Genomic DNA, 23,292 nt, shown 5'->3' with positions numbered 1-23,292 from the left:
GACCTGACCAAGGATCCGATTAGAATGGACAGCTCACCACTTCGAGATTCGGAGCGTCAAGCTACCTGAGCTCTGCGGCACAAAATATTCGACCCGGGGTCCGATGCATGAACGACATTCGCTTCACATTTCGAACATCGAGCCCCAGAGGAATGTCGGAAGAAACAATTCGACGGGTCTGATCATGAACAGGAGGAGTGTGATGGTGATTCGACCAGGAACGGCGTCGCGTCGCCTGCTCATCTCGAGAGGAGCATGAGTCCATTCAGATTGTTGTTCAGCAGCATTGTCATCTTGCCTCATCATTTCTTGCGGTTTCAGCCGGCCGACTCGCAAACCGTTCAACGATATCCGATAGCGAACTGCTCCGTCGCCTACGGTCGTACCAAGAAAGCCTCCAGAATACCTAAGCGCGAATCGACCGGCAAGCCACAAATAGCGAAACGAACTGTCGGTCTGAGTTAACATCGGGTTCCGACGAATGATTACGATTGGTAAGATTCTGATTTCGCCTACTGCCACATCTTCCATCATGTGCGTATCATGGCTAGAACTAAAGTACACAAATACACCATCATGCACTTGAAGCAGCTCAGCTGGATAGCCTTTTCCAATTCGCTCTTCGCACGTATGGAATTACGCTTCCGCAGGAACGTCTGCCGGTCCGTCTCTATCCCATTCCGTCCTCCCGTGTCACCGACCTCCTTCCCGGAGCTTTCGATCCAAAGGAAAGGGTGCAGGTGAATGATATCCAACGACAAGACGGATCCCGAGGAGTTTCAATCCGATCCGCATAAATCAGCGATAGTGGAGACGACGCTCAATATATTGTTGGTTCGAGTAATTGCTTTTCTGATCAACTCTCTCAGATTCCCGAATCTCGACCATGTACCAGGATGATCATCGCTCCCGGCAGCGGATTTTTACAAACTTCATAACTATACACCGAATACTTCGCTGCCGGGGTATTCATCGGTTGTTACCGGGTTGCTCGTCTCCTCCGCTCCCCGTTCGCGGCTTCCCTCATCAATATCCATGCAGAGAAAGTCCCCTACACGGAGAGATAGAGCGGCGCGAACACTCCCTCTGCGGCTGACCTCGCGACCTTCTGTAAGTTCTCGTCGGAAGCTCCCCGCTTCCTGATGGGGACGTACCTAGCTACAGTTTTATACAAAAGTACCGCTACCACGTTTCTTCAACTGCTCACGTTGCTTCGCATCGATATCGGAAGCTTTCTTGACAACAAGTGTAGATGCTCGCAACGATCTCCCACTGGCGGGGCTTTCGGAGGCCACATCAGCGACAACATTCGCCTTCTTCGGAGTTCCTTTGATGAGAGACCGTCGACCTTTTGGAACACTCTCGGCGCGCTCCTGTCGGCTCTTCGTATCTTTGTTTTTGACACCTGCCGGCGTGAGGGGTCCTCTCGATTTCGGTGGGGTCGGGGAACTAGTTTTGTTGCTGCGACGTTTTACGGGAGGTGTGGGTTTCTGTTCTTCTTGCTCCTCTTCGTGTGCCTCTTCCTCTTCGGTCGAGGACGACGTCTTGCTCCGTGCTGGAAAACAAAGAGATCTTGGTCAGGACACTGCACGCGGGAGACCCCGATCTCTGGCTAGCCTTCGCCTATTGATGGAAGATCGTACAATAAAATATTGATGCAGCCTACCCACCTTTGGGAATTGCTTTCTTGGTGACGGGCGTCTCCTTGGAATCTGTACTGGCTCTTTTGGCTTGCGGTGCAGGACTCATCTCGGCTTCGCTCGCACTCCGCCGAACTCCTCGTCGTCTCGGAGGTATGATCGCTTGTTGAGAGCTCTCTTCAGCTTTCGTCTCGAAGATCTTGATCTTCGTTTTCACAGGAGACGACGAGTCGTCCACGGTCTCGGGTTTTTCGCCTTTGAGGCGAGCGAAAATGGTTTTCTCTGAAACGAGAAGGAGCGTGATGAGGTTTCTTTCCTGGTCATCCACGATAGAAAGTTTCCCGAGTTCCTGGCTGGACCGATACAAGATATTACCCACTCGGAGTCGACTTGCGACGGTGGCCTGTGGGGGTATCTAGCATCTCGCAGAGAGAAACCGTTGAAGAGGTAGGGGGTCCCCCAATTTATCGAACCGCAAATAACGCACGGAGCCCCCCGTATATCGGAACAGTTGGTATTCTTGGATGATTCTGGCAGAAATTCCGTAAAACTAGAAGGCCCCGACGGGGATCGAACCCGTGATCTTCGGTTTACAAGACCGACGCCTTGCCACTTGGCCACGGAGCCACACGGCGAAAGCAGAGCGGCAGCGGAAGCCACCATTCGCTAGAGCGCATACTCATTTCCCTTTCCCGGTGACGACGCTCAACGACTACCGCTCAACAGCTGCGTGGCGTCGATTTATGTCTGTCCCAGCTCTCCGCTCAGAGATCTCTGACGCGGGAACTCTCGCGTCAGAAATCGCGAATCATACCGTTTCAGCTCTTATCGAATCGATGTGGCGGCTCACTCAACACTCACTTTTTTGTAAAGGCGAATTGGTTTGTTTTGGCACAATTGGAGCGTCCAGAGATTCTTTCTTGTTAGGTTTTCGACTCGCAGCTGCACCATTTCGACTTTTCAATCTCGCGTTCTCCGCGCGGAGGGTGTCGATCTCTAGCTGCAAGTTCTGAGACATGAGCGGGAGCTCACCGAGAGCCTTGAGCAGCTCGGAACGTTCACCTGAAGAAGGAGAAAACTTATGTATATGAGGGTCTATTGATTCTTAAATTCGATGTCATGAAGGAATCCATTCAACGTCGGTCCGGTCGATCGCGGGGATTCTCCGACCCATGGCCCATTTCCGCTGACCGATCCCCAGCAGTGTCCGAACGATGGGATTTTTTAGCTGCATCGATACACGTGTGAATACTGTACTTACGCTCGAGAAATCGTACGTTGTCCCGAGCTTCGTCAATCTCCCTGGTAAAGCGCTCCTTGTCCTTCTGAAAGGTTTGCACTTCTTTCTCGAGCCTTCGAGAGAGATTTAAAGAAGCGCGACACCTGGAAAGATTTAGCATCAAAACTCATTGAATTTCGGAATTCCTAGGAGCCCATCTGTCGAGACTCTGGGAATTTTCTCGGATAAATACGCGCAATCGGCACAGGCACTCACCGGCTATCGGCGATCGTCTTCTCGCTGACCGCGCGATCAAGGCTTTTCTTTAAATCTTCGAGGGCTCGTTGATTTTTGTCACTCTTCTCAAGCAACAGTTTCTGTTCCGCGAGAGCCTTGTTCGCCTTGACTTCGGCTTCTCGAAGAACAGCGGAATGTTTTTTCTTGAGCTCCTCCAGTTGACGAAGGGTCTCCTCTCGCTCGGCACACACTTTCGAAATCGTCATTTTGCTATTCACAACGTCCTGTTCCAGCGCGGCGATGCGGTTGATGAGTGCGTCCTGGCCTTTCTGTTTCTCACCGTAAAGTTGGTTCTCGGAACGCAGTTTTTGGTTCTCGCTGTGCAGGCCAGCGATGTGTTTCTCTTTCTCCGCAACCGCTATCACCAGTTTGGACACCTGCTTCTTGAGGTTGTCGTTGTGTGACATCTGAGCCCGGAGGTCTTTTGAAAGCTTTTCGGTTTGATTCGATTTCGCATTAACTTCGGTCTTCAATGCGCTCATCTGGAGTTCTAGCGTGTCCTTCTCGTGAGTGACCTCTTTCGTCTTCTGAAGGAGCGTCGAGTTTTGTGATTTGAGCTGAGCCGTCTGGCTGTTCATTTGAGAGATGATCTCCACCTTGGCCTTATTCTCGCAACGGATCGCTTCGAGTTCCGAGTTGACTTTCAGATGCTTCTCGCTCAGAGCGGCGATTTCCGACATCAGTGCTTCTCTGTCTCGGGAGGCCGCCGAAGCGCTGTTAGCCGCCTCTTGGCGAGCTTTGGCAGCTTCCGCGGAGGCTCGTTCGCTCTGCTTCAACGCATCTTCGCTCTCGGCTCGGAGTCGCTCGGAATCCTTGCGCGCGCGTTCCGCCGCAGCTTTCAATTCGTTGTTCTCCGTTCGCATTTTCTCCATATTCGACTTCAGCTGTGTCGAATCACAGAGCTGCTGCCGACATTTGACCAGATCGACGTGAAGAGACGTCTTCTCCTCCTCCATGGCCTTCAACTCTTGCATGATGCGCCCATTTTCCTCGGTGGCATGTCGGAGCTTTGCTCTCGTGTCCTCTTTGGCAACTTCAGCGTGAGCAGCTCGAGCCTCGAGTTCTTCCAACTCGTTCCGAGCAGCTCTCAGCTCATTCTGAAACACAGGTGCGGTGAGTACTCGTCTCGAGAGAGGTCGAATAATCGGGTGCGCCCTAACTGATCGAGGAGTCGTTCAATCTCCGCGCCCCACTAGATGTATATCCTCCAAGTACATTAGGCTGCGGGAAGTCTCCGGAGCCGATGCGGAAAGAAATGAGTGTCCTACCTGGAGATCGGTTTGTGCTTTGTTAGCTGACTGGCCCTCTTGCTGTAGCTTAACCAACTGATCTTTGGACTCGACGGCTTTCTCCTCCGCCAGCTTCACTGCCTTTTCCAATTCGGCAACTTTCGACTCCAAAGTTGCAATCTTGGATTCGGAAGCCCGCGTGCCCTCCCTCTCGATTTCTAAACTCGTAGTCAACTGAAATGTAAAATGAGAAATCATAAGACTCCGGACCGGGAGTTTAGCTTGCGTTGCGGCGCTTTCTGATGTTTTATGAAGACAGAGAGTTCTATTCACCTCCTCGATTGTCCGGTCTAACTTCTGTTTGTCTTTGTTCAGGCTGTTGATCCGCTGATTGAATGAGGTAGTTTCCTCGGTATGCGTCTTCTCGAGTTTTTCGATCTCGTCGGTCAACTCTTTGACGAGCTCGTCATTCTGCTGCTGTTGGACCGAGCAATTACCCTGCGCCTTCTCCAAGAGTGTTTCTAACTCCTCTATTCGATCTGCGACGAAGAGAGAGAAATTGGTCCTCAGTTATCTAATCCGAACGTCCACATAGCGACTCGAATGAAAAGGGTGTCCCTGCCCCCATCTTCGGGGCCGTCTTCCGGGTGGCTCTTACCGTTTTTACCCTTCAATTGCTGATGTGCTTCATCGGACGTCTGCCTGGCATTCACCAAGTCATTCCTTAACTCCTCCAAGAGCATTTCGGTCTCGAGCGAAGGCGGCGCTGAACATTCTTGATTCTTTAATGTAGCGTTCTCATCCTCGAGAAGTTCTAACCGCTCTTCGAGATCTTTGACTTTCGTTTTGAGAGACGCACATTCGGTCTCAGTGGACTTGCACAGCGTTTCCGCTGTCTCCAATTGACCCTTCAACGTCAGTGACTCGTCGTGCATTCTTCCACATTCCTCGCTTTTATCCTTCAAGATCCGTTCACTTTGAACTTTGTAGGCGCGGAGCTCTTCGACCACCAGTTTTTCGTCCTCGAGCCGCTTGATCAAATTCGCTCTTTCATTTTCCGTGGACGCGAGATCGGCCTGGACGTCCTTGAGGCGAGAGTGTGAGTCCTGCAACTCCTTGCGTAGGGCTTCCACCTCGTTCTTCAAGGTCGGATCTTCGGGCATGGCTTTCCCACCTCCAGCAGCCTTGAGACGGTCGATTTCGCTTTCTGCTCGATTCAGGTTGTGTTGGATATCGCTCAATGTCAGCACGAGATTTTGGTTCTCTCGCTTGAGCTTCTCCAGCTCGGCCTGAGAATCAGTGCCCTGACCACTCGAACCCTGAGATTCGGCCAGCTGCGAAGTCAGGTTCTCGATCTGGTGGCTGAAATCCGCGCACTTGGCGTCCAGCTCCGATTCGCGCTGCTTAAGCTGATCGTTCTCCGAACGCACTGATTCCAGCTCTTTGCGGAGTTGGCTTTCGATCACAGCTGAGACGAGAGAGCTCAATGGCTTCTGAAAAATACGGGAGAGTGTCAGGCTGAGCGAGCAGACCCACCTCCCAGAGATCTCACACCGATCCCTGCCTCTAACGAGAACGATCTCTGGAATTTCGAAATTCACCTCTGACGATGAAGAGGGTTGCAACCTGTCCGACGCGCCTTTCGAAGCGGTCCTCAATCTCTTGTTCTCCTCATCCAACTTGGCCAACTGTTCTTTGAGGAGAGCGTTTTTACAGTGACTCGATTCGAGGATGAGTTCCACCTGGAAAGGTTGGGTGCTCTCAGATTTTCGGCTCTCAGAATGGTGGGGCTGAGTTTCTCAACTCCCTGCTGGTCGTTCGACGATCCAATCGATGGCCATCGAAGAATTCATGGATGCTCTCACCTCGGACAAAGCGGAATTCAAGCCTTGGATTGTTTCTTCTTGTTTTTTAATCTTCTCCTGATACTTATCGACGCTCGCCGAGCATTGGGACGTGCTTGGTGAAACAGCGTTCGTGTTCGCGTTCTGATCTGGTCCGTGAGAACTCGTGGACGAGATCCCATTTTGACCCGTGTCCTCTCTGTGAGATGGGCGAGGGGGGTTGAGATCGAATCAAGGAATGTGGTCCGAGTTTCGGGTATTTCGGTATTCGCACGCATAATTGAAGCTCAAGCAATAGGTAATGAGTCGAAACTTGAGCTAGAGCACTGTCAATCCGCATGCTTGAACCGGTGTGAATTTTTCGGAAAGAATTGCGAATCCGAATTTCGACATAATAGTGATGCGCGCTTCTGGTTAGACGATGAGCTCATGGGATGAGCGATGGGTAATCGAGAATTGGTTTAGGGGGGAGGGATTGATGAATCGAATCTTATCAATCTAACAAGACAGCGAAGCGCCTGTCCTATATGGATATGACTCACTTTTTAGAATCCGAGGTGCAGAGCGTCATTAGTTTGGAGACCTTGCTCGCGAAAGCGGGATCGAGTCTCGGAGATTTCGATTTCCCTCGGCCGGTATCGGCTCGTTTTTGCAAGAGTGATAACAAAGTATCGAGAAGCTGTCCCGGTTCGTTATCGTTGGTTGCGCTTTTCTTGTCTTGCAAGCAAGATTTCAGGTTGACGATTTGAACTTCGAGTTGAGACTTCTCTCTGTTCCCTTTGACGATTGCCTGGATGGAGTGATCGATGTTTTACGACAGCGTTCAATTATGAGAAGACTTCGCTGTTCAGTCGCACCAGAATTTCTTTCCACGAAAGCGATTGGATTCCAGGGGAACATCATCGTACACATGCAGCGTCCTCGCATGTGGAGTCACTTGCGCACATGGAGCTCGCGGGAAGGCTGCCGCAGCAATATGTATAACACGTCTCACTAACCTCTTGAAGGGTCGTCAGCTTCGAGTGCAGTTCTTCGACTTCCGAGGGCGCAAGTTTGACGACCGGCTCACAGGCCGACTCGCGGATGCCATCTCCAGGTTTCAACGTTGGCGTAGAGCAGGAGATGCTGAAATGCAAGGAAAAAGGTTTCAATTCTCCCGACTGCTCTCCACAGTGTCGGATCAACGTCGGACGCTTGGGCGCTTCTGTGAGTCGGTGGAATATTCTTGATACAGGAACGAGACTTCGGAAGCTCAAAAATTACTGGAAAGAACTATCCTCGGGAGTATGGACTCGATATTCCGCACATTCTCGCGACCTCGAGCAAGCGCTTCTCAAACTTCCGGTCAGGGTTTCTTTGACCGCGACAACTCAGCCGATCGTCAAATGCGGGCCGAATAGGGAACCAATCGGTTTGTTTCCACCCCGAGCACCAGATTTTCGACATGATCAACCAGATCCGAATCTCCGATCCGAGTAGGTATTTCGTATTATCCGAGGTCATCGATTGCACTCGAATATGCGAGAATTGAATTACCGGGCCGAACCGGCCATGGAGTTGCCCACAAGTAAGGATCCGTTGACTGCGGCAGCGCTGCCTTGCTGGACTTCAGCTGAGACCATTTCGACGAGCAATTCGCCTGCCCGTTCGTCTCCCGGCTTGAATTTCGCTCTTTTCCCCACTGACCTATACCCCGGGAGCGGGGCGAGAAATAACTCATGACTAACATGTCAATCAATCTTCGAGAATTTCCAATTGCCAGCTGGTCCTTAACATATACAACGCCGATTCTCTGCGGTAAAGTATAGAGGAGCTTCAATCTTCCGAACTTAATAACTCTATTCGCTGGGAGCAATAGGTCCTCATAGATCTTAGAAGCGCAATATCTGGCGCAGGGCATGAAAGAACGCCCGGAAGCCCTGAGTCGATCCCAACGGACGCTCTGGGAGTCGTGCTGCTGCTCGGTAGAGATCAGCTCCGTTTCCGAAATTGAAGGAACCGCTATGGAAGATATTCACCGACTCTGATTTCGAGCTCCCAGATGCATCTCACCTACCACCGTTCAGGAGTCATGAGCTGACATCTGACATCCGGGGAATAGGGATGCCAAGTTTCGGCAGCTGATGCACCATCGATTCTTCCATTCTTCGGAGGATAACAGGAGAATCCGAACCGGATCTCGGAGGATGCTTCTACCGCAGAAAGACAGACAAGCTTGTTCTCGAAAATGCATAGAGAACCGCTGGCGCCATCGCTCACACGAAGAAGCGAGACACCGAGTATCTGTCTGTGGCCCAGGAGGGTCGGTTCACAAGTGGTTTTCCCAGGATCGCCCAAGGAACAATATGTTTGGCAACGGGGAATCTGAGCGGCTTTCCCATCCGGAGCGAACTAGGAGATCGTGGAGAAATCCAGCGAAGTGCGGAATTAGGTCGTACCTGTGATCGTCTTCCACGTTGTTGTCCATGGTGTCGTTCGACGGATGCTCAGAAAATGTTGTTCCTCATGAGCGATACCTTAGATTCGACGTCGCCTCGCAAGCTCACGACGGGGACCACGAACGTATGAAATTTCCGCCAACACTAATCCGACTGCCGCGAATGCCGCTCCTTTTAGATGAGCTTTGTTGTTGAGCTTGAGACGCCGCCGCAAGGTCCAATCAAAGTTCGACAGCGAGCAACACTTGCATGAGCAGTTTTTTAGAGGGGGACAATGTATCCTCGTAGCTGTTCCGACCGGGCGAGACACTTATACTCAGATAGTTGACACAAGATGCGCTTCGAGTCACAACAACAACACCTCTTACTGCTCTGTTAATGTATATATTCTCTCGTAACTTCAAAATGGTAGACAGAAACGCTGAATGAACGCATTGCTTTCAAAACAAGCCTCGGGAGCGACTGGCGACCGTGGCGCCGAATTTCGAATACGCGGCATATGGCCACATGTCGATCCCTCCATCCTGTAAGTGTGGAGAGACTGCGTGGCCTGACATATGATGTTCCTTGACTGAGGCATGAGCGTGGGAATCGACGCTTCGGAGTGGATGATTAATTGCCCAGAGCAGCACCTTCTTGGAAGGGACAGCAAGACCACGCGCTCGTTGGAATATCCTTCAATACTGGAGGCTGTGTCCGATACTGTGACTGAGGAGGATCTGGATGTTCATCTGGAAACTCCCTGAACGCTCAGGAATCCCCCCCTCCCCGCTTCCTGGAGGATGCCATCGTTCGGGAGCATCCTCGCTCAAAATTCATGAGACCTCGGAGGGCTCTGTTTCTCTAGCCTGAGCTTGTCAAAATGGGCGAGAAGTCGATGACTGCTCTCAACCCAGCCGGAACGGAACAGGGCTTTTCCTCGAATAAGTTCCAATTCGCTCCCTGATTGTATTTCCCTGCTTTCTTCGATGTCATGCTCCTATTCTGGTTCTATCGATTACTTGATCTCCATGCCTTCGAGAGACACACATGGCTTTCCTCAAGCCGTCTCGCCAACGTTAAGAGAGTTCTCCAGCGAAGACTTTCCGTGCGGTTCCCCGCGAGGCCTCCGTATCTCGTCTCCCGAGAGAGGTGGATTCGTGCCATGTGTTCCCATAACTTCCACGCACATTCGCCATCGGGCTGCATGAGCTCGCGGAAACGAAACATGGAGATAAATATGTACAAGACAGCCTTGCCTCGACTTTATTTGGAACAGCTTTGAATTACTCTGTGTCGGAATCGCTTCACGCTTCTTATGTGGGGTTCCTGCATCCGAACCGAGACCCCGATAGCGCCTTAAAGACGACCGCATGTATGGACATCTAGGGTGGCGCCCTCTGGGAGAGCTACTTTCCCCTACCTGCCGCCTCATCCCGTCAGCCGATTCCTCCGGAACATATCATCTGATTGAGCCTCGTTCTGGTGAAGCGCTGATCTTGTTCGAACATATTGTAGTTGGGCTGTGAACTTCTCTTGGTGGTCACGAAAAGATCACGACGGCCTGGCAGTTTTTTGCCAACGAAGCTTAGTGGCAGAGGACATCTAATGTGGGAGGGATAGTCCGGCGCGATGTGACAGGTGTTCGATAAGGAGCGACAGAGGGGTCAGCGATCTCGAGAGAGGAATCTCGGGATAAGACATATCTTGTATCCACCGGAGGAGTCAGAAATCCATGCAGGGTGAGAGTTTCATTCTTAAAATCTCGACTGATCGCGAGGGACATAATAGTTCTGTCTGTTCTATCAGAAGAGTCGAGAAGAGGAGATATACATGGAGTCTTCTGATTGGACACATGGACTTAGCCTGATTCTCGCCAAGGTCCAGCTCTCATTTCCGCCGACTTCCTCGTCGATTAGAGGAATTGAAACCCCACCTTCTTCCCTCAGGGAAATGAATCGAGAAGATATCCTGTACGGCACGAACTTTCCTCCAGAGGTTCAAAACGCTTTGAACCAGGTATTGTGAACCCACCTGGATTCAGCTGGAATCAGTTTTGTGCAATGGATCCACAATGAGCCATATTGTACTCTTCTCCTAGGTTCTTCCGTCAACGGATCCTCTCGACAAGTCGGATTTCGATCCTGTGACGTACATCAACTCAATTTTTCCGAATGAACAAAGTCTAGCGAACGTAGACGATGTGATGCTGATGCTGCGGAACCGAATAGGGTACGCTGCCTTCGGATTCGTTGCTTATTGAACGTTCTGCTCATGGGATAAGCGGCAGAAGTCGAGCAGCGGAGTGACCTACACGATCTCTTCTAAATGTGATCACTGTCTTCTTAGAGGCTTAGATGATGAAATTCGATCGGTCGTCAGACGGCAAACGGCTCCGAATGCAGATGGAAGAGCTTCTCTTAAGGAAGCACAGACTGCCCTTCACCACCTCTTCGCTTCTGTCAAAGATATCAAGGTTGCTATGGAATAAGTACGCCCGTATATCTATGATGATTTCGGGCATACGGACCTTCGCGGCCCTGTGATCGCCGGAGGCAGCTCAGGTATCGGAGCTCATTCGAAAACACTTTTGTACAGGAGAAAGCAGACTCGTCTGAGAAACGCGTTAAGGAAATCACGCGAGACATAAAACAATTGGATCACGCCAAACGTCATCTGACAGCGTCGATAAAGTCCTTGAATCAGATGCAGATGTTGATCGAGGGAGCCGATCGCCTCAGAGAACTCACCAAGTGAGATATTCCATACGTCAATCTCTGCGTTCGTCGAATTGGAGCTTTCATCCATCATCGAAACAGCTCAAAAACGACTTGTTCCTCCACAGACAGAGAGAATATCAGGGCCTCGCGCAGCTTCTCCAAGGAGTCATCACCGTGCTCGAAGATTTTAGGTGAGCTCTCGCTTTCGAAAATCCACATTGAGCCGTTCATGGATAATTCGTCATTAGTCCTGACGATCCGGAGGCGCTTGCCAATGGTCACCACGGACAGTCGAGCGAGGAATAAAGTCTAAGGCATCTCCATCAGACCCTTCCTGGGAATACCCCAGATTGCCACGCTAGCGGGGGATGTCTCCCAAATAAGGAGAGAGCTCGCAGATCAGATCTCTGTAGAGTTCAGGGAAAATTTCGGACCTGGGAAAACTATGAAGCCGAACATCGCTCATGCATGTCAAGTTCTGAATCACTTGGAACCGCAGGTGGGTCACCGGGGAGCCATCACCCTCATCCCGCTAGACCAGCATTGTATGATTGTTATGTGATAGATTATCATGATGTTCACTCTTCTTAGGTGCGACGTGATCTAATCGAATGGCTAGTGAACGAGCAGCTCTCGGAATATCGTGTCCTATTCAATCAGGACCAAGAGATGGCATGGCTGGATCATATCGACAAGAGGTGAGCCGGGTTTCTCCTTGAGCTGCGTATGTCTCGCTTCTCGTTTCCGAGATAGTAATCTGGAAAGTTCTCCATCTTTGCTCCTCAGGTATGCTTGGATCAAGAAACATTTGCTGTATTTCGAAGAGACCATGGGGTCAGTTTTCCCTCCGGAATGGGAAATGGCTGAGCGTGTAGCTGTGAAAGCTTGTGAGACAACCCGTAAACAGCTGGCTGACATCATGGCGCAAAGGTTGGTTTCGACTTGCTTCGGATGTACTGGAGTTGAAGCCGTAATTCCATCTCTCAATCGGAACCTTCAACTTCCAGAGCATCTCAAATCGATGCTGGCCTCCTAGTGAATGCAATGACGAAAACTTCGGCTTTCGAAGTGCTTCTCTCGCGTCGTTTCACCGGACTCACTTTATGCGGACGCAACTCGCCGGGGAATCCATTCGACGTATCTGAGGAGCAAGCCGTTGAAACCAAGTCCGCGAGCGATGCGTCGAAAGGCGCGAAATCCACGAACATTCCAGACAATCCTTTCAACGTTCGTATCGTGAAGATAAAACTGCCAAGCGAGGAGAGCCCGAGGGAGAATGCTTCAATGGATGGGTTCGATCTTCATTTCAGGGCTTGATATCGTCTTGCTTCGAACCGCACATAAATGTCTACATGGAGACCCGCTCCAAGGAGCTTTCCCAGATGATGGACAAGTTCGCCAAGGAGGCCGAGCAGATGTTGCCACCCAAAGTAAGTGAGCTCGCTCTGAGCGATTGCGCTTGAGGTCTCCTGGATCTCCTACTGCTCATTCGGGATTTTTTTCTAATTCTGACAGGTTGACGGATCACCGGCGTCGACTCTTCCCTCGTGCGCGGACCTATTTATGTTCTTCAAGAAATGCCTGGTGCAATGCACCCAGATGCCGGCGTGCCAGGGACAAGGCCTCGTTTCATTGAGTACAACATTCAGAAAGTACCTGAGAGTGAGTGTTTCTGTACATGTACTTTACGCAGAAACTGTGGGATTCGGGAGCCTCATTCGGAGGTCGCCAAGGGATGCACATGATACGCGCAAGTGTTTGAGCCCCGGATTTTCCAGGAATATGCCAACCGAGTTCTCCAGGGTGCTCTTCCCAAAAATGGGCTATCCAGTGGAGCTCTCGGTATCACGGTTCCTTCCATGTCGTCGAGACCGCTCCTGGCGAACCTCCAAACCCTCGTCGAACAATCTGGAATGGGATACGTAATGGCTACTCGTTTCACTCCGGGCGAAATCTGTCAAGTCTGTGCGGTGTTGACCACTGCCGAATATTGCTTGGAGACAGTTCAACAACTTGAGACGAAACTCAAAGTGAGTTTCCGTTTCGCATGGTATTGAAGGCGGGAGTTTCACTTCCGCTTCGCTCCACGAAATTTCTCAGATTGCACGGAACCGATTTATTAGCTCTCCTTTTAAACCGCAGGAAAAAGTGGCGTCACCCAAGCTCCAAGAAGAAATATCCTTCTCCGCGGAATTGGATCTCTTCCATCTCGTAGTCAACCAGAGCATCCAATTACTGGTCGCCGATCTTGAGGCTGCTTGTGAGCCGGCTTTCGGCTCGATGCTGAAAGTCAATTGGGCTTCTCTCGAGGCCGTCGGCGATCAGAGTCCTTTTGTCAACGCTATCGCCTCTCATCTGTCGCAGAACATCAGCCTCCTACGAGATTCACTGGCGAATTCTCGGAAATACCTCACCCAATTCTGCGTCAAGTTTTCGAGGTTCGGTCGGAGCCCACTAATTGGAGTCCGATCATGGTGCTGATGCCGAGCGGGGTTTCTGATGTGAATTTTGGTTTTCAGCGGCTTCATCTCAAAGTTCATTCATCAAATGTTGAGATGCCGACCCGTATCACCCGTTGGGGCGGAACAATTGCTCTTGGACACTCACGCTCTTAAAACAATCCTTCTTGAACTTCCAACCTTAGGCGCAGAAGCGAATTTGAGGAAAGCTCCTGCGAGCTATACGAAAATTGTGATCAAGGTGAAGTCCTTGGATGAAGAATCGAAAAAGGCTTATTCCCCGACTCTAGGTGGCAAGTAGCTCATGTTCTGATGACCTACTTACAGGGCTTCACTAAGGCTGAAATCATCTTGAAAGTTGTGATGAGTCCCATCGAACCTCACGAATCTTTCATCACGAATTTGTTGCGCTCGCTGCCAGAGACCGATTTGAATGAATTTCAACGGATTCTGGAAATGAAGAATATCAAGCGGCAAGACCAAAGTGTTCTCATCGAAAGATTCAAGATGAAGGCGGGTCCTCAGGTAAAATCACATGCTAGCAATTCCTCGGAATCATGCGGCTCATCTTGGGGATCATAACTTTTTCAGTCTCCATTCCTGTTCACATTTATTTATTTATTATTCGCGATTCCATATGTATATGTGAGCCGACAGATATGATAGGAACCTTCTCACGCAGGCCATGATCTGCACCGCTTCCACGGAGGAGAAATCGGGGGGCCTCTTCTCGGTTCTAAATCAGGAAAGTGGTCGGATAATGAGGTTGGAGAAGTTGTTGAAGAAGAAATTCTAATGTCATTTACGCACATCGAGTGACTTTATATGACAATAAACGGTCGTCTATTTATGCGAAATTTGAAATCCTTTAATTCCTCTTCCGAGGTCCCACGAAGTTTTCTTGGCGATGTGAAAGTTCAGTCTGACACCGAAATCCCTCCCCGAAGCGGCTCATATCACAGAACCCCGTCTTGCATTCCCACAGAGGGAGGAGTGCAAGATCACTCGTTCTTCAGAATCCGACATCGACTCCAGGAAACACCATGCCTTGAGAACCGGATCGAATGACTCGAGGCGCTTGATCCCAAGCGAGCATTCTTCCCCGCCTTCTCAGAAAATCAGCTGATTGTGATATTGGATTGGACAGGGACCGGCAGGTAGCACCGGTGATTATGACGAGGTTCCGATTGACACAATTCATGAGGAGTCGTCGAGCACATCTTCCGAACGTTTATTCAAGGGACACAACTCCTCCTCATATCGGAAAAGATCAAGCTCCGACACAGACCCACAGACGCCCATTCGTGAGAGAGCTCGCAGTTATCACTTTGCTCGCGCTCGAAGTCTCTCCCGTCTGCGTCCTTCTCATAGGATAGCTCCCCGTTTTCCCTCAACGCTCCGATTCGATGAGAACTCATCACGGAGTCTGGTTGAAGCGCGACGTAGACGGCACGGTCGTGATGCCCTGCTGATGACAATACACAAAACTTTTGTACAGTTGAGCGTCCACTCATTCAAATCGTCAAGGAACTACACCCGTCCGGGAGGACTCTTGCTCCGGCTCTAGAAGGGTCCCCGCTCCGATTCTCTTCTTCTGTACGAAGATCTCGGACGTGATGAGCTCATCCTACTCTTCCTCAAAAAGGCCGTGAGCCCATGAGGGCCGGCAGGCCGTCACCGTTCTGAATAAACTGACGGAAGGCGAGCATTTCTTTATCTCTAGCGTTGACCTGGAAGTCGGGAAGTTCGTGTGAGACGATTTTATCTATTCCAACGATGGACTCCGAGCGCCCCGTTTCAAACTCACGTCTTGCTCTGGCGTCCAGGATTGATCTGCTTCCAATCTGAAGGATCCCAGATGGGTCTGTGCGGGTCCCGTGGTGACGGCCCATTCCTGTAAAATCCGTGGGAACGTCATTTCAAGAAATAGTTCAACTTAAAAATTAGAGGTCGGGGGCCTGAACATCAAATTGATGTCAGAATGTGATGTCAGAGAGATCAGTTCAGCAGTCTAATTTTTTGAGCGTTACTGACGCCGGGGCTGAGCATCGACATGTAGCGTTCACCGCAATCTTTTTCGTAGAGATGATAAATCTGTCCCGGGACCTGGAAAGGGTGAAGACTCATAGCTATAAGTTCCTGGAACACGAGCCGGATGGAGGGGGGGAGCTGCCATCGGGGCGAAAATTTTTGCTTGCAGAAAATCTGACCTTCTTGAAGCTACATTGTGTGTGATGTAGTTCGCGGTCCCGCCGAGCTGATTCTAGAATCTGTGGGGCATGAGCATCCATCAATACAAGGTCATTGATTCTGGTGCTCATGGGCATACTGTGGGGCCTGCTGTCTGTTCATCGGTCGACTAAGCAGTAAAAAATCCTCAGTGAGGCTTGACTTCTTTATGGACTAACTTGGAAAGCCTGTTGCCTGAGGAATTTCATTTGATCTGCGATGGGCTTGAGCTTGTTGCATATGTTAGCTTGGATGAAGTCGTCCGCCTGTGGAGGGGATGATCATTTTGACCGCTGTGCTATTCTGCTCGAAAGTGAAGAATGGCGCAAGCGAAAAGATTGTACTCACGTCACTCAGCTGCTGCGCGAGAGCCACGACGTCTGCTCTGGGCATTTTGGACGGTCTCTCTTTTTGGGGGGACAACTCCATTGGGCGTCGTTGACAGACGTTGAGACCGTACTCTGCAATTGTTAAGAAAAAATCAGTGCGTCCACAGCAAAGATCATACCTCTATCCTGGTCTCGGTCGCAAAAAGACCTTGTTCGGTATATGAAGAGAGCTCAGATGTTGTCGGTTCTCCGGGGGATTCTACGCTTCAATAGATTCGACGCCCGTGGCAAGAGGTCTCCGAGCCGGCACACGACTTCCAACAGACCTTGATCGACTTCCATGATGTGCTATTGCCTCCTGGCCTTTAAAGCCCTTTCCTCTTATCAATCGAATTCTTGGGGAATACAATCGAATGCTCTCTTGGATACTACTATCATTGGCTGCGTAAACGAAGGGAGTCGCCATTTTGAATTCGGCTGCTCGTCGGCATGAGAAAACTTGACTTTTCAGCGCGAAACCGCGCTGGCCCACCCGGACTCGACTTCCCTGCTCCCGAAACCGAATACGGGCGATTTATCCTCTCTTTCTTTCGGGGGCATTCAAAATCCATCGGCGGATATCGCCCTCTGACCTAAGAGCCTCTTCTCTCGAGGGGATGCGATTTCTCAAGACCCCTTGAGGCTACCACAGATGACGGAAAACGGTCGGGGGGACGTCGGCTACGGGCCCGAAAATTCCAGCTGTGGGACGGGAACGCTTCCGTGCCCCACGCGGCTCATTCGCTGGGAGTGGGGATGGGATTTTTCAGCATCTCCCCCCGTAGCTCTCTATCGCTGCTTCTATGGGAGTGAGACATGCGGCGTTCGAGCTCGAGACTGGGAGTCTCTTGCATCGCTGCTGGAACCGACCGATAAGCGAGCCTTACTCGGCGGGTCGAATCTAACTGTGAAGCTCTGAGTTCAGCCTGTGTCGCGTGAATTGATTCTCGGATCATGAGAGAGTAGACCGAGGGTGGCGGAATTCGGGATTCGGGTCGATCACTGAAAGGAGAGGCTCATGAATCTCACAGAGACCCGACCCGCTTGGTCAAATCGCGAACATCTCCTCTGGATGACGAAATTTGCGCAATAGAGTGCGCCTCCCCGAGTCAGGCTCCTCGAGCGCGGACCAGTGAATCTCGGAAAGCCCACGAGAGGGGATCGTCATCCACCGGCGGGGTACTCCCGAGGAATCAAACTCCCTATATATGTTCGCTCCGCAAACTTTAGTGATTCGAGTATAGGTAAAACCACAAAATGAAGAGCCCCTCGAAGTCCATGCCAGCCGTTGGGGCACCGGCCACGAGCTCCGCTGAACTTCTCGTGCGATCCTCTGTCTGAGGAAGCCCGAGGCCGGGGGCCATCATCATGTTGCCTGATATAGTTACGACCATTTCCGAAGGGTTTAAACTTTTTCCTCATTCTACGGTCTTGGAGCCGTGGAGATGCAACGGATTTCCACTCGACATCGATACCTGCATCAATGCGCTTTCATTTTGAAATCGTTCTTCAGCCACCTCGCACATATACGTAACTTATTTCTTATTCAAAATCGGAGTCATTGGAAGCCACAAAAGAGAGAGGCCCGACACCGCCCCGCGGGCGATGTCGTACACGGGTCCCATCCCCGACGACATCGCATCGTATGTACCCTTCCCGCATCGTTGCCGACGTGCCGCGATTTTTCCATGGCTGCTCCTCTGGTCCAAACGCGACGGGCTCTGAGGGCTCTGGGCCTAGGGTTTGAGATCGTTCAAGGCCCAGGGAGTCTATTCCAGCATTCACGCGTCAAGAATGCGGTTTGACCGGAAGCCTTTGAGAACCCGGAGGGAATAACCTGGGAGTGCCCTCGGGGAATCCGAAGGGGGCATCTGCCCCCTCAAGGGTCAAGTGGCCGAACTATTTGAACCATGAACCTTCCACACGATACGACGTCGTTCCTCAAAGTGGAAGTGGTGACTTCGAATTCGCATGTGACTAGCAGACCGCGCGCCTTAGGACCTCCCTCGATGGGAAGTTCCTGCACGGTCGAAACCTCTCGAGAGTTTTTTGTCGAAGTGGCGCGCCCCGTCTCCCCTTGGAGCATATTTATACCGACGGCGTCTCGTTTGATTCCTGCATCTTTGTAAGTCGTCTCGAGAGCGAAGAATGGATGGACTTGCGAAGGTATCCCCTTGTTTAGAGTCGTTCCATAGTTGCGGCCGAATTGAGGAGCGAAAAAAATGATCATCCTCTGGTAAGAAGGCGACCATCGTAAGCAGGCCGCTCCTCAGATTCACGGCAGGTAGTCCCATTGGGGAGCTCCCACAGTGTTCCGTCCCTCGAAAAACGTAACGTACGTCGAGTCAGGTGCGGCATGGGTCACAATTGATGGAATGAATTTTTCCGCCTCAATTTTTCTTGCCCAGTTTGACCAGAAATTCAGACCTATTCACTCGCTTGATCTTATCCTTTCGGGTCTGCCGAACCACGACGCTGTGACGACACTCTCTGCCTCTCAGAACGCAGATGATTTTGACTGTGATTCGCCGATCTCTGAGTGATGACTCATGACAGTCATGCAGCGCGGATAAGGCGCTGTTGGACTCAGAGTTATCTTTGGTTCCGAGATCCGGTGTGATACAAAATCTCGAAGTCCACAGTCAGCCCTTGAGGAGTCTCTCTTGATCCCGCTATAAAAGACATAAGTCGTCTATCTTCCTCACTGTGAAGACAGAACCCGAGTCGAAAGCCTCTCCCTTTAAATTCGTACGGGATCTCTCAGGAAATGGAGCCGGCCGGATGCAACAAACATCCCATTGATTGGATTCCGCCCCATTTGAGGGTACCAATCCGGGTTCCGCCACCCGGGTATTTTGAGGTAAATGTCGAGCGACTCGCGCACCCTGTGGCTCTGGAACCGAGTCCCGGGGGGCAAGCTCCGGTACTCTGCAGTGTTGTCGGCGGACAACACTTTTTCTACTATAAATCGTAAGTCCCGCGACTGTCCATTCAAATCGCGAAACAGAACGCAATCTCGAGGAAACGACGCTTCTCATGATGATCTTATATCGCAGGCGACCGCAGCAGGAAACTGGTCCGGCGGTGGAGGCCGTGAGTCAGGCAGGCGAGCTTCCTCCGAAGGAAGTCAAAAGGATCCCGATCCTAGATCCTGAGACTCGCGACGAGATCAACATCAGGTCCAGCAGCGAGAGATGATCTCCACGCAGAACGATGCGTCAACATATGCAGCGGCGCACATCAAAAATGATGTAAATATTAATATTGGAACCCCCGAGAAAGGGCTCAGTGAGAAATCTCCGAAGCGGCTAACGGATTTCTCCTGCTACACCTCCTGAGGGTTATAACGGCCCTCATCAGAAATTATCTGAAACCCACAGAGCCCTCCATACCCCTGGACCCAGTATCTGAGAATCAATACTAATTGTTCGACTAATAAAAAAAAAAGACTGGAGAACATTACAGATACGATGAAAGACATGCCCTACGGACTGGGATAGCGCAGCTTCAAAAGAGAAATGATCCCTATCATAGGGGGATGCGTCAAAGAAGCCCAGAACATGCCGGACGCCATCAGTAGGGTCAACGACATGTGGGAAAAGACAAACACCCCCATGGAAAAACAGCATCAGGCCGAGGACACTTCAGAGGAGAAGACACTCCGGCTGGATAGGAAGGCGATCAGAAAATTCTACTACGGACCCAGAGACAAGAAGAACAAGACGCCAGAACATATTTGATCAAAATCAGCGAGCAATAAAACCGTTACGATGATTCATAATATGCTCATAATTTTTCACATATGATTCATAATATACTCATCATTGTCCGCTGTGGAACTTGGAGAAAAACCCTTCTCTTGCTGTCATGCGAGAGAGCCCACCCCCTTTTTCTCCCCGACCTAGAAGGAAACCAAGAAGGTATAATACGAGCATAAGAAATAGATGAATAAGAAAATGAGCATGATCTAAAATGAATCGAAATAACGAAACGAAAAAAAAATAGAACCAAACGGTCTCTCTCGTGTTCTTTTCTCCTGTTGTCTTCACATATTTGGAAGCTCCTCGAAGTAAAGTGTGAACACGGTTCATTAACCAGTTCTTGGTGTCTTTGTTTTCATAGGGATCACATGGCATGTCTTATATTTCATACAGGCTGGTTACTTTCTCCAGTCGAATTCGTCTCTCTTCTAACAATGGCGCAGGTGATACTGTGGGCAGTACTCCCCACAGAGTCTGCAACGGCAGTCGTCGTTCGTTGTGTGCGTTTGGGTCGCCTGACATAGCTCGAAATGGAAGCCGTGAACGGCTTCTCTAGGCAGTCGATGCCGGTCCTTGTATCGGGGTCTTTCAAACAAGGATTTGACATCGCCGGGCAGCTCAGGAAATTTGCGTCGATTTCGGAAAACTTATCCACCCGTTTGTCAAGAGGCTCCTCGAACGCGATCGTCAACGGGAGGCTGTACTCTTCCCGAAGCTCCTCGAACCATCGAAACCAGAGAGCGGAGAACCAGGACAGGCATCTGATTGTACGCGTCCCTGTCATCGGCGAGCGAGCACCCACTCAGGCTTGACCACCCGTTCAAACTTCATCTCGACACCTAGTCCGACAAGGGGTACAAACAATAGCACCGCCCTCCCCGGACACAGACGAGACCACTGAGGTCAAGATGAATGATTTTTTCTCTCGAAGGAGCAACTGGATCGGAGTCGATGGCTGATGTCGGAGGGGCGCCACCCCTGGCGGAAGTCCCGCCCAAGAATAGTAGCATCTATGCCACACAAAGGCACCCTAGTTGGGGCACTGGAACCGTGACCGAATATCAATCGTGACATCGGGGTGACGGGCCCCTAGGACCCCGCTTCACGTTCAGTTCCGCCCCGCCGAATATCTCCTCCTCCTGGCGGCTCGGACCCTCTACGAACGACGAGCTGACAGCTCGTTGGGCATCTTCCGCGAACGCGAACATCGCGTAGTCATTGACGGCCCGCTGGCGAGTCTGGTACGGCGAGCGAATCATCATTTTTTCCTCACGAAAAAAACGACCTCTGAAAGCGGACTCCAACCATCAGCCACCCTTAGTTCAAACGTTCCATCTCGCACTCAAACGAAGAAATATTTAAAACTAGCGTACCCGGTCGCGCTTCGCTGCGAACCGTGAATGTATTTCCTTGGAACAGGCAGAGGGCCACATATGAAAACATTTAGTTCATTCTGTGTTTGCAGTGTTGTTCACATTTCTCGTTTATTGTAATGAATGTAATCAATAGTTCGATATTGAATGATGAACAACCATTCGTCTTCCGTGTTGGCGTGATGGTGTTTTGTCAGCTCTGATTACGACCTTGTACTCATCTGTTGGCATGCGCTCTAACGCCGTTCGGAATAAACGAACTAAGTGGTTGCGTTGATCAGATAAGCTTTGCAACGCTGCCACGATATCACGATCCGTGGCGTTATCTCTCTGACACCGTCTGTCAACTTGCTCATCCAGAGCACCCGTGAAATAAATTCGCAAGAACTTGTGGTCAGCATCGGGAAGCGGCAAAAGACATCTTGCGAGATGATAGATTTGTCCCTGCACTTTGAATGAGGGCAGATAAGAATTCAGTATGATGTCCGTCGCCCCGAACGATGTCATTTGGAAACCTGAATTATACTTGCGTATGTTCCTTAAAAAGTGATTCGATTCAGCGGTTGAGCCAGAAATCAATGTTAACAATGGCTCAGGCGGCGCAAGCAATTCAGGAAGCTTTACCTTCGCGCTTGCACAGCACAATCGCGTAATCGTCATGAGGGCATGACGTGGATCCGCCTCACGGGGAACCTTTTTCTCGCAAGCTGCTACTTTTATCCCAACCGAGACCTTGACTTCCCTCGTCCGATCCGGTAATTTCCAGCCACAGAGAACTGCTGGTAAGGGATGATAATGAATGTGAAGAAGATGTGTTGGAGCTTCTAGAGAGAGACCCGGAGTTTGACTACGACACAAAATGAAGTCGATTCGTCAATTGGCACCAGACTTCGTTTTTCCTTCTTCCCTAGGAACGGAATAGCTCTTGGAGGCTCCGCTTTGGATTTCATGCGGGCTATAATTATAGATTGGAATGTCTTCAAGCATTATCAGCGCATTGATCTCTAGCGCTTGAATCGGCCGGGAACACATTTGCGGAGGTTCCAGGAGCTAGAGCTCGCTCTCAGCTTCCCCACGCGACCAAGCTCGACCCCCTACGAGCAACCTGTTCCTCCCTGTTCACTACACAATGTGCCATCCATAAATGCTGTTCCGTTGTACATGTTGTTCCGTTTTATAGGATGTTCTGTTCGCATCTCGGTTTGCAATAAAGAGCAGGAACAGCAAATGGAAAAAGACTCGTTCCAGACTCCGTCGAGTTGTTCTTACGGGGAAGTCAAATTCCGTGGCAGATCATGCCATCAGATGCTTTCGAAGAGCACCGATTGATGAAGCATAATAATCATGATAATAATCGAGCTTAGGAATATGATCATAATTATTATCAAACTTATGATTTAGATCATATTTATAATCAAACTCATTATACTACAATCATAATTTGAAGAATTCGATGAATCCGTCGTAATTTTGAGAGTCCATATCAATTCCCAACAGGAGAGGCAGCATCGGACTCGGTCGTATCTGACTCCGCATCGCTCGGTCGGTGCCAGCTCAAACACGGTACTGTCGCTTTTGCCCTCAGAGTTCCAAGCTGTTCATTGAGAACGCGCCGCGACGTTGTGGCGAGAGAAAATCTCGTCGATAATTCATGCCTCTCGGAAATCGACGCTAGGAACCAACTCTTCCGGACGAAAGCGATCTCCTTCGATTCGCTCGACGAACACAAGGGTGAA

At 50.5% G+C, this 23,292-nt stretch overlaps 3 protein-coding genes and 1 non-coding gene across 4 annotated transcripts; 1 reads left to right on the top strand and 3 right to left on the bottom strand.

Moving 5' to 3' along the window:
• Positions 1–493: 493 nt before the first annotated feature.
• Positions 494–7,851, bottom strand: LOC100899914 (paramyosin). Its single transcript, XM_029110755.1, has 13 exons — positions 7,766–7,851; positions 7,228–7,354; positions 6,772–7,019; positions 6,251–6,428; positions 5,987–6,127; positions 5,044–5,878; positions 4,719–4,924; positions 4,425–4,619; positions 3,136–4,253; positions 2,902–3,023; positions 2,502–2,702; positions 1,671–1,922; positions 494–1,555 (listed from the first exon to the last, which is right to left on the bottom strand). The coding sequence occupies exons 1-13, from the start codon at positions 7,849–7,851 to the stop codon at positions 1,167–1,169; spliced, it is 4,098 nt and encodes a 1,365-aa protein (XP_028966588.1). The 3' UTR covers positions 494–1,166.
• Positions 2,196–2,267, bottom strand: TRNAT-UGU (transfer RNA threonine (anticodon UGU)). The gene has a single exon. It is a non-coding gene; the product is annotated as a tRNA-Thr (tRNA).
• Positions 7,852–10,599: 2,748 nt separating the features above from the next.
• On the top strand, positions 10,600–14,621 carry Vps53 (vacuolar protein sorting 53). The gene is made up of 16 exons (XM_029110748.1): positions 10,600–10,665; positions 10,748–10,878; positions 10,996–11,122; positions 11,245–11,399; positions 11,492–11,557; positions 11,694–11,865; positions 11,958–12,064; positions 12,153–12,296; positions 12,374–12,593; positions 12,677–12,796; positions 12,882–13,028; positions 13,145–13,396; positions 13,509–13,804; positions 13,886–14,113; positions 14,146–14,350; positions 14,508–14,621. The coding sequence occupies exons 1-16, from the start codon at positions 10,600–10,602 to the stop codon at positions 14,619–14,621; spliced, it is 2,550 nt and encodes an 849-aa protein (XP_028966581.1).
• Positions 14,622–15,150: 529 nt separating this feature from the next.
• On the bottom strand, positions 15,151–16,816 carry LOC100897768 (uncharacterized protein C1orf50 homolog). Its single transcript, XM_003740833.2, has 7 exons — positions 16,710–16,816; positions 16,403–16,515; positions 16,234–16,320; positions 16,036–16,095; positions 15,860–15,931; positions 15,633–15,719; positions 15,151–15,555 (listed from the first exon to the last, which is right to left on the bottom strand). The coding sequence occupies exons 1-7, from the start codon at positions 16,723–16,725 to the stop codon at positions 15,463–15,465; spliced, it is 528 nt and encodes a 175-aa protein (XP_003740881.1). The 5' UTR covers positions 16,726–16,816; the 3' UTR covers positions 15,151–15,462.
• Between the last annotated feature and the right edge of the window lie 6,476 nt (positions 16,817–23,292).

The sequence above is a fragment of the Galendromus occidentalis genome, unplaced genomic scaffold (genome assembly GCF_000255335.2).
Source record: "Galendromus occidentalis unplaced genomic scaffold, Mocc_1.1 scf7180000077087, whole genome shotgun sequence".
NCBI classification, from domain to species: Eukaryota; Metazoa; Arthropoda; class Arachnida; order Mesostigmata; family Phytoseiidae; genus Galendromus; species Galendromus occidentalis.
Note: the sequence above shows the minus strand (reverse complement) of the source record. Positions and strands in the feature narration are given on the sequence as shown.

Coding starts and splice junctions, on each gene's coding strand:
- LOC100899914 (XM_029110755.1), bottom strand. CDS start 7,851: ATGGTCTCAGCTGAAGTCCAGCAAGGCAGCGCTGCCGCAGTCAACGGA. Junction 5,879..5,986: donor AACCCTCTTCATCGTCAGAG/GTGAATTTCGAA, acceptor CGTATTTTTCAG/AAGCCATTGAGCTCTCTCGT. Junction 1,556..1,670: donor CAAGAAAGCAATTCCCAAAG/GTGGGTAGGCTG, acceptor TTTGTTTTCCAG/CACGGAGCAAGACGTCGTCC.
- Vps53 (XM_029110748.1), top strand. CDS start 10,600: ATGAATCGAGAAGATATCCTGTACGGCACGAACTTTCCTCCAGAGGTT. Junction 11,400..11,491: donor CGCCTCAGAGAACTCACCAA/GTGAGATATTCC, acceptor GTTCCTCCACAG/ACAGAGAGAATATCAGGGCC. Junction 12,065..12,152: donor CTGGATCATATCGACAAGAG/GTGAGCCGGGTT, acceptor TTTGCTCCTCAG/GTATGCTTGGATCAAGAAAC.
- LOC100897768 (XM_003740833.2), bottom strand. Junction 15,932..16,035: donor CACAATGTAGCTTCAAGAAG/GTCAGATTTTCT, acceptor CACCCTTTCCAG/GTCCCGGGACAGATTTATCA. Junction 15,720..15,859: donor TGTCGATGCTCAGCCCCGGC/GTCAGTAACGCT, acceptor CGGATTTTACAG/GAATGGGCCGTCACCACGGG.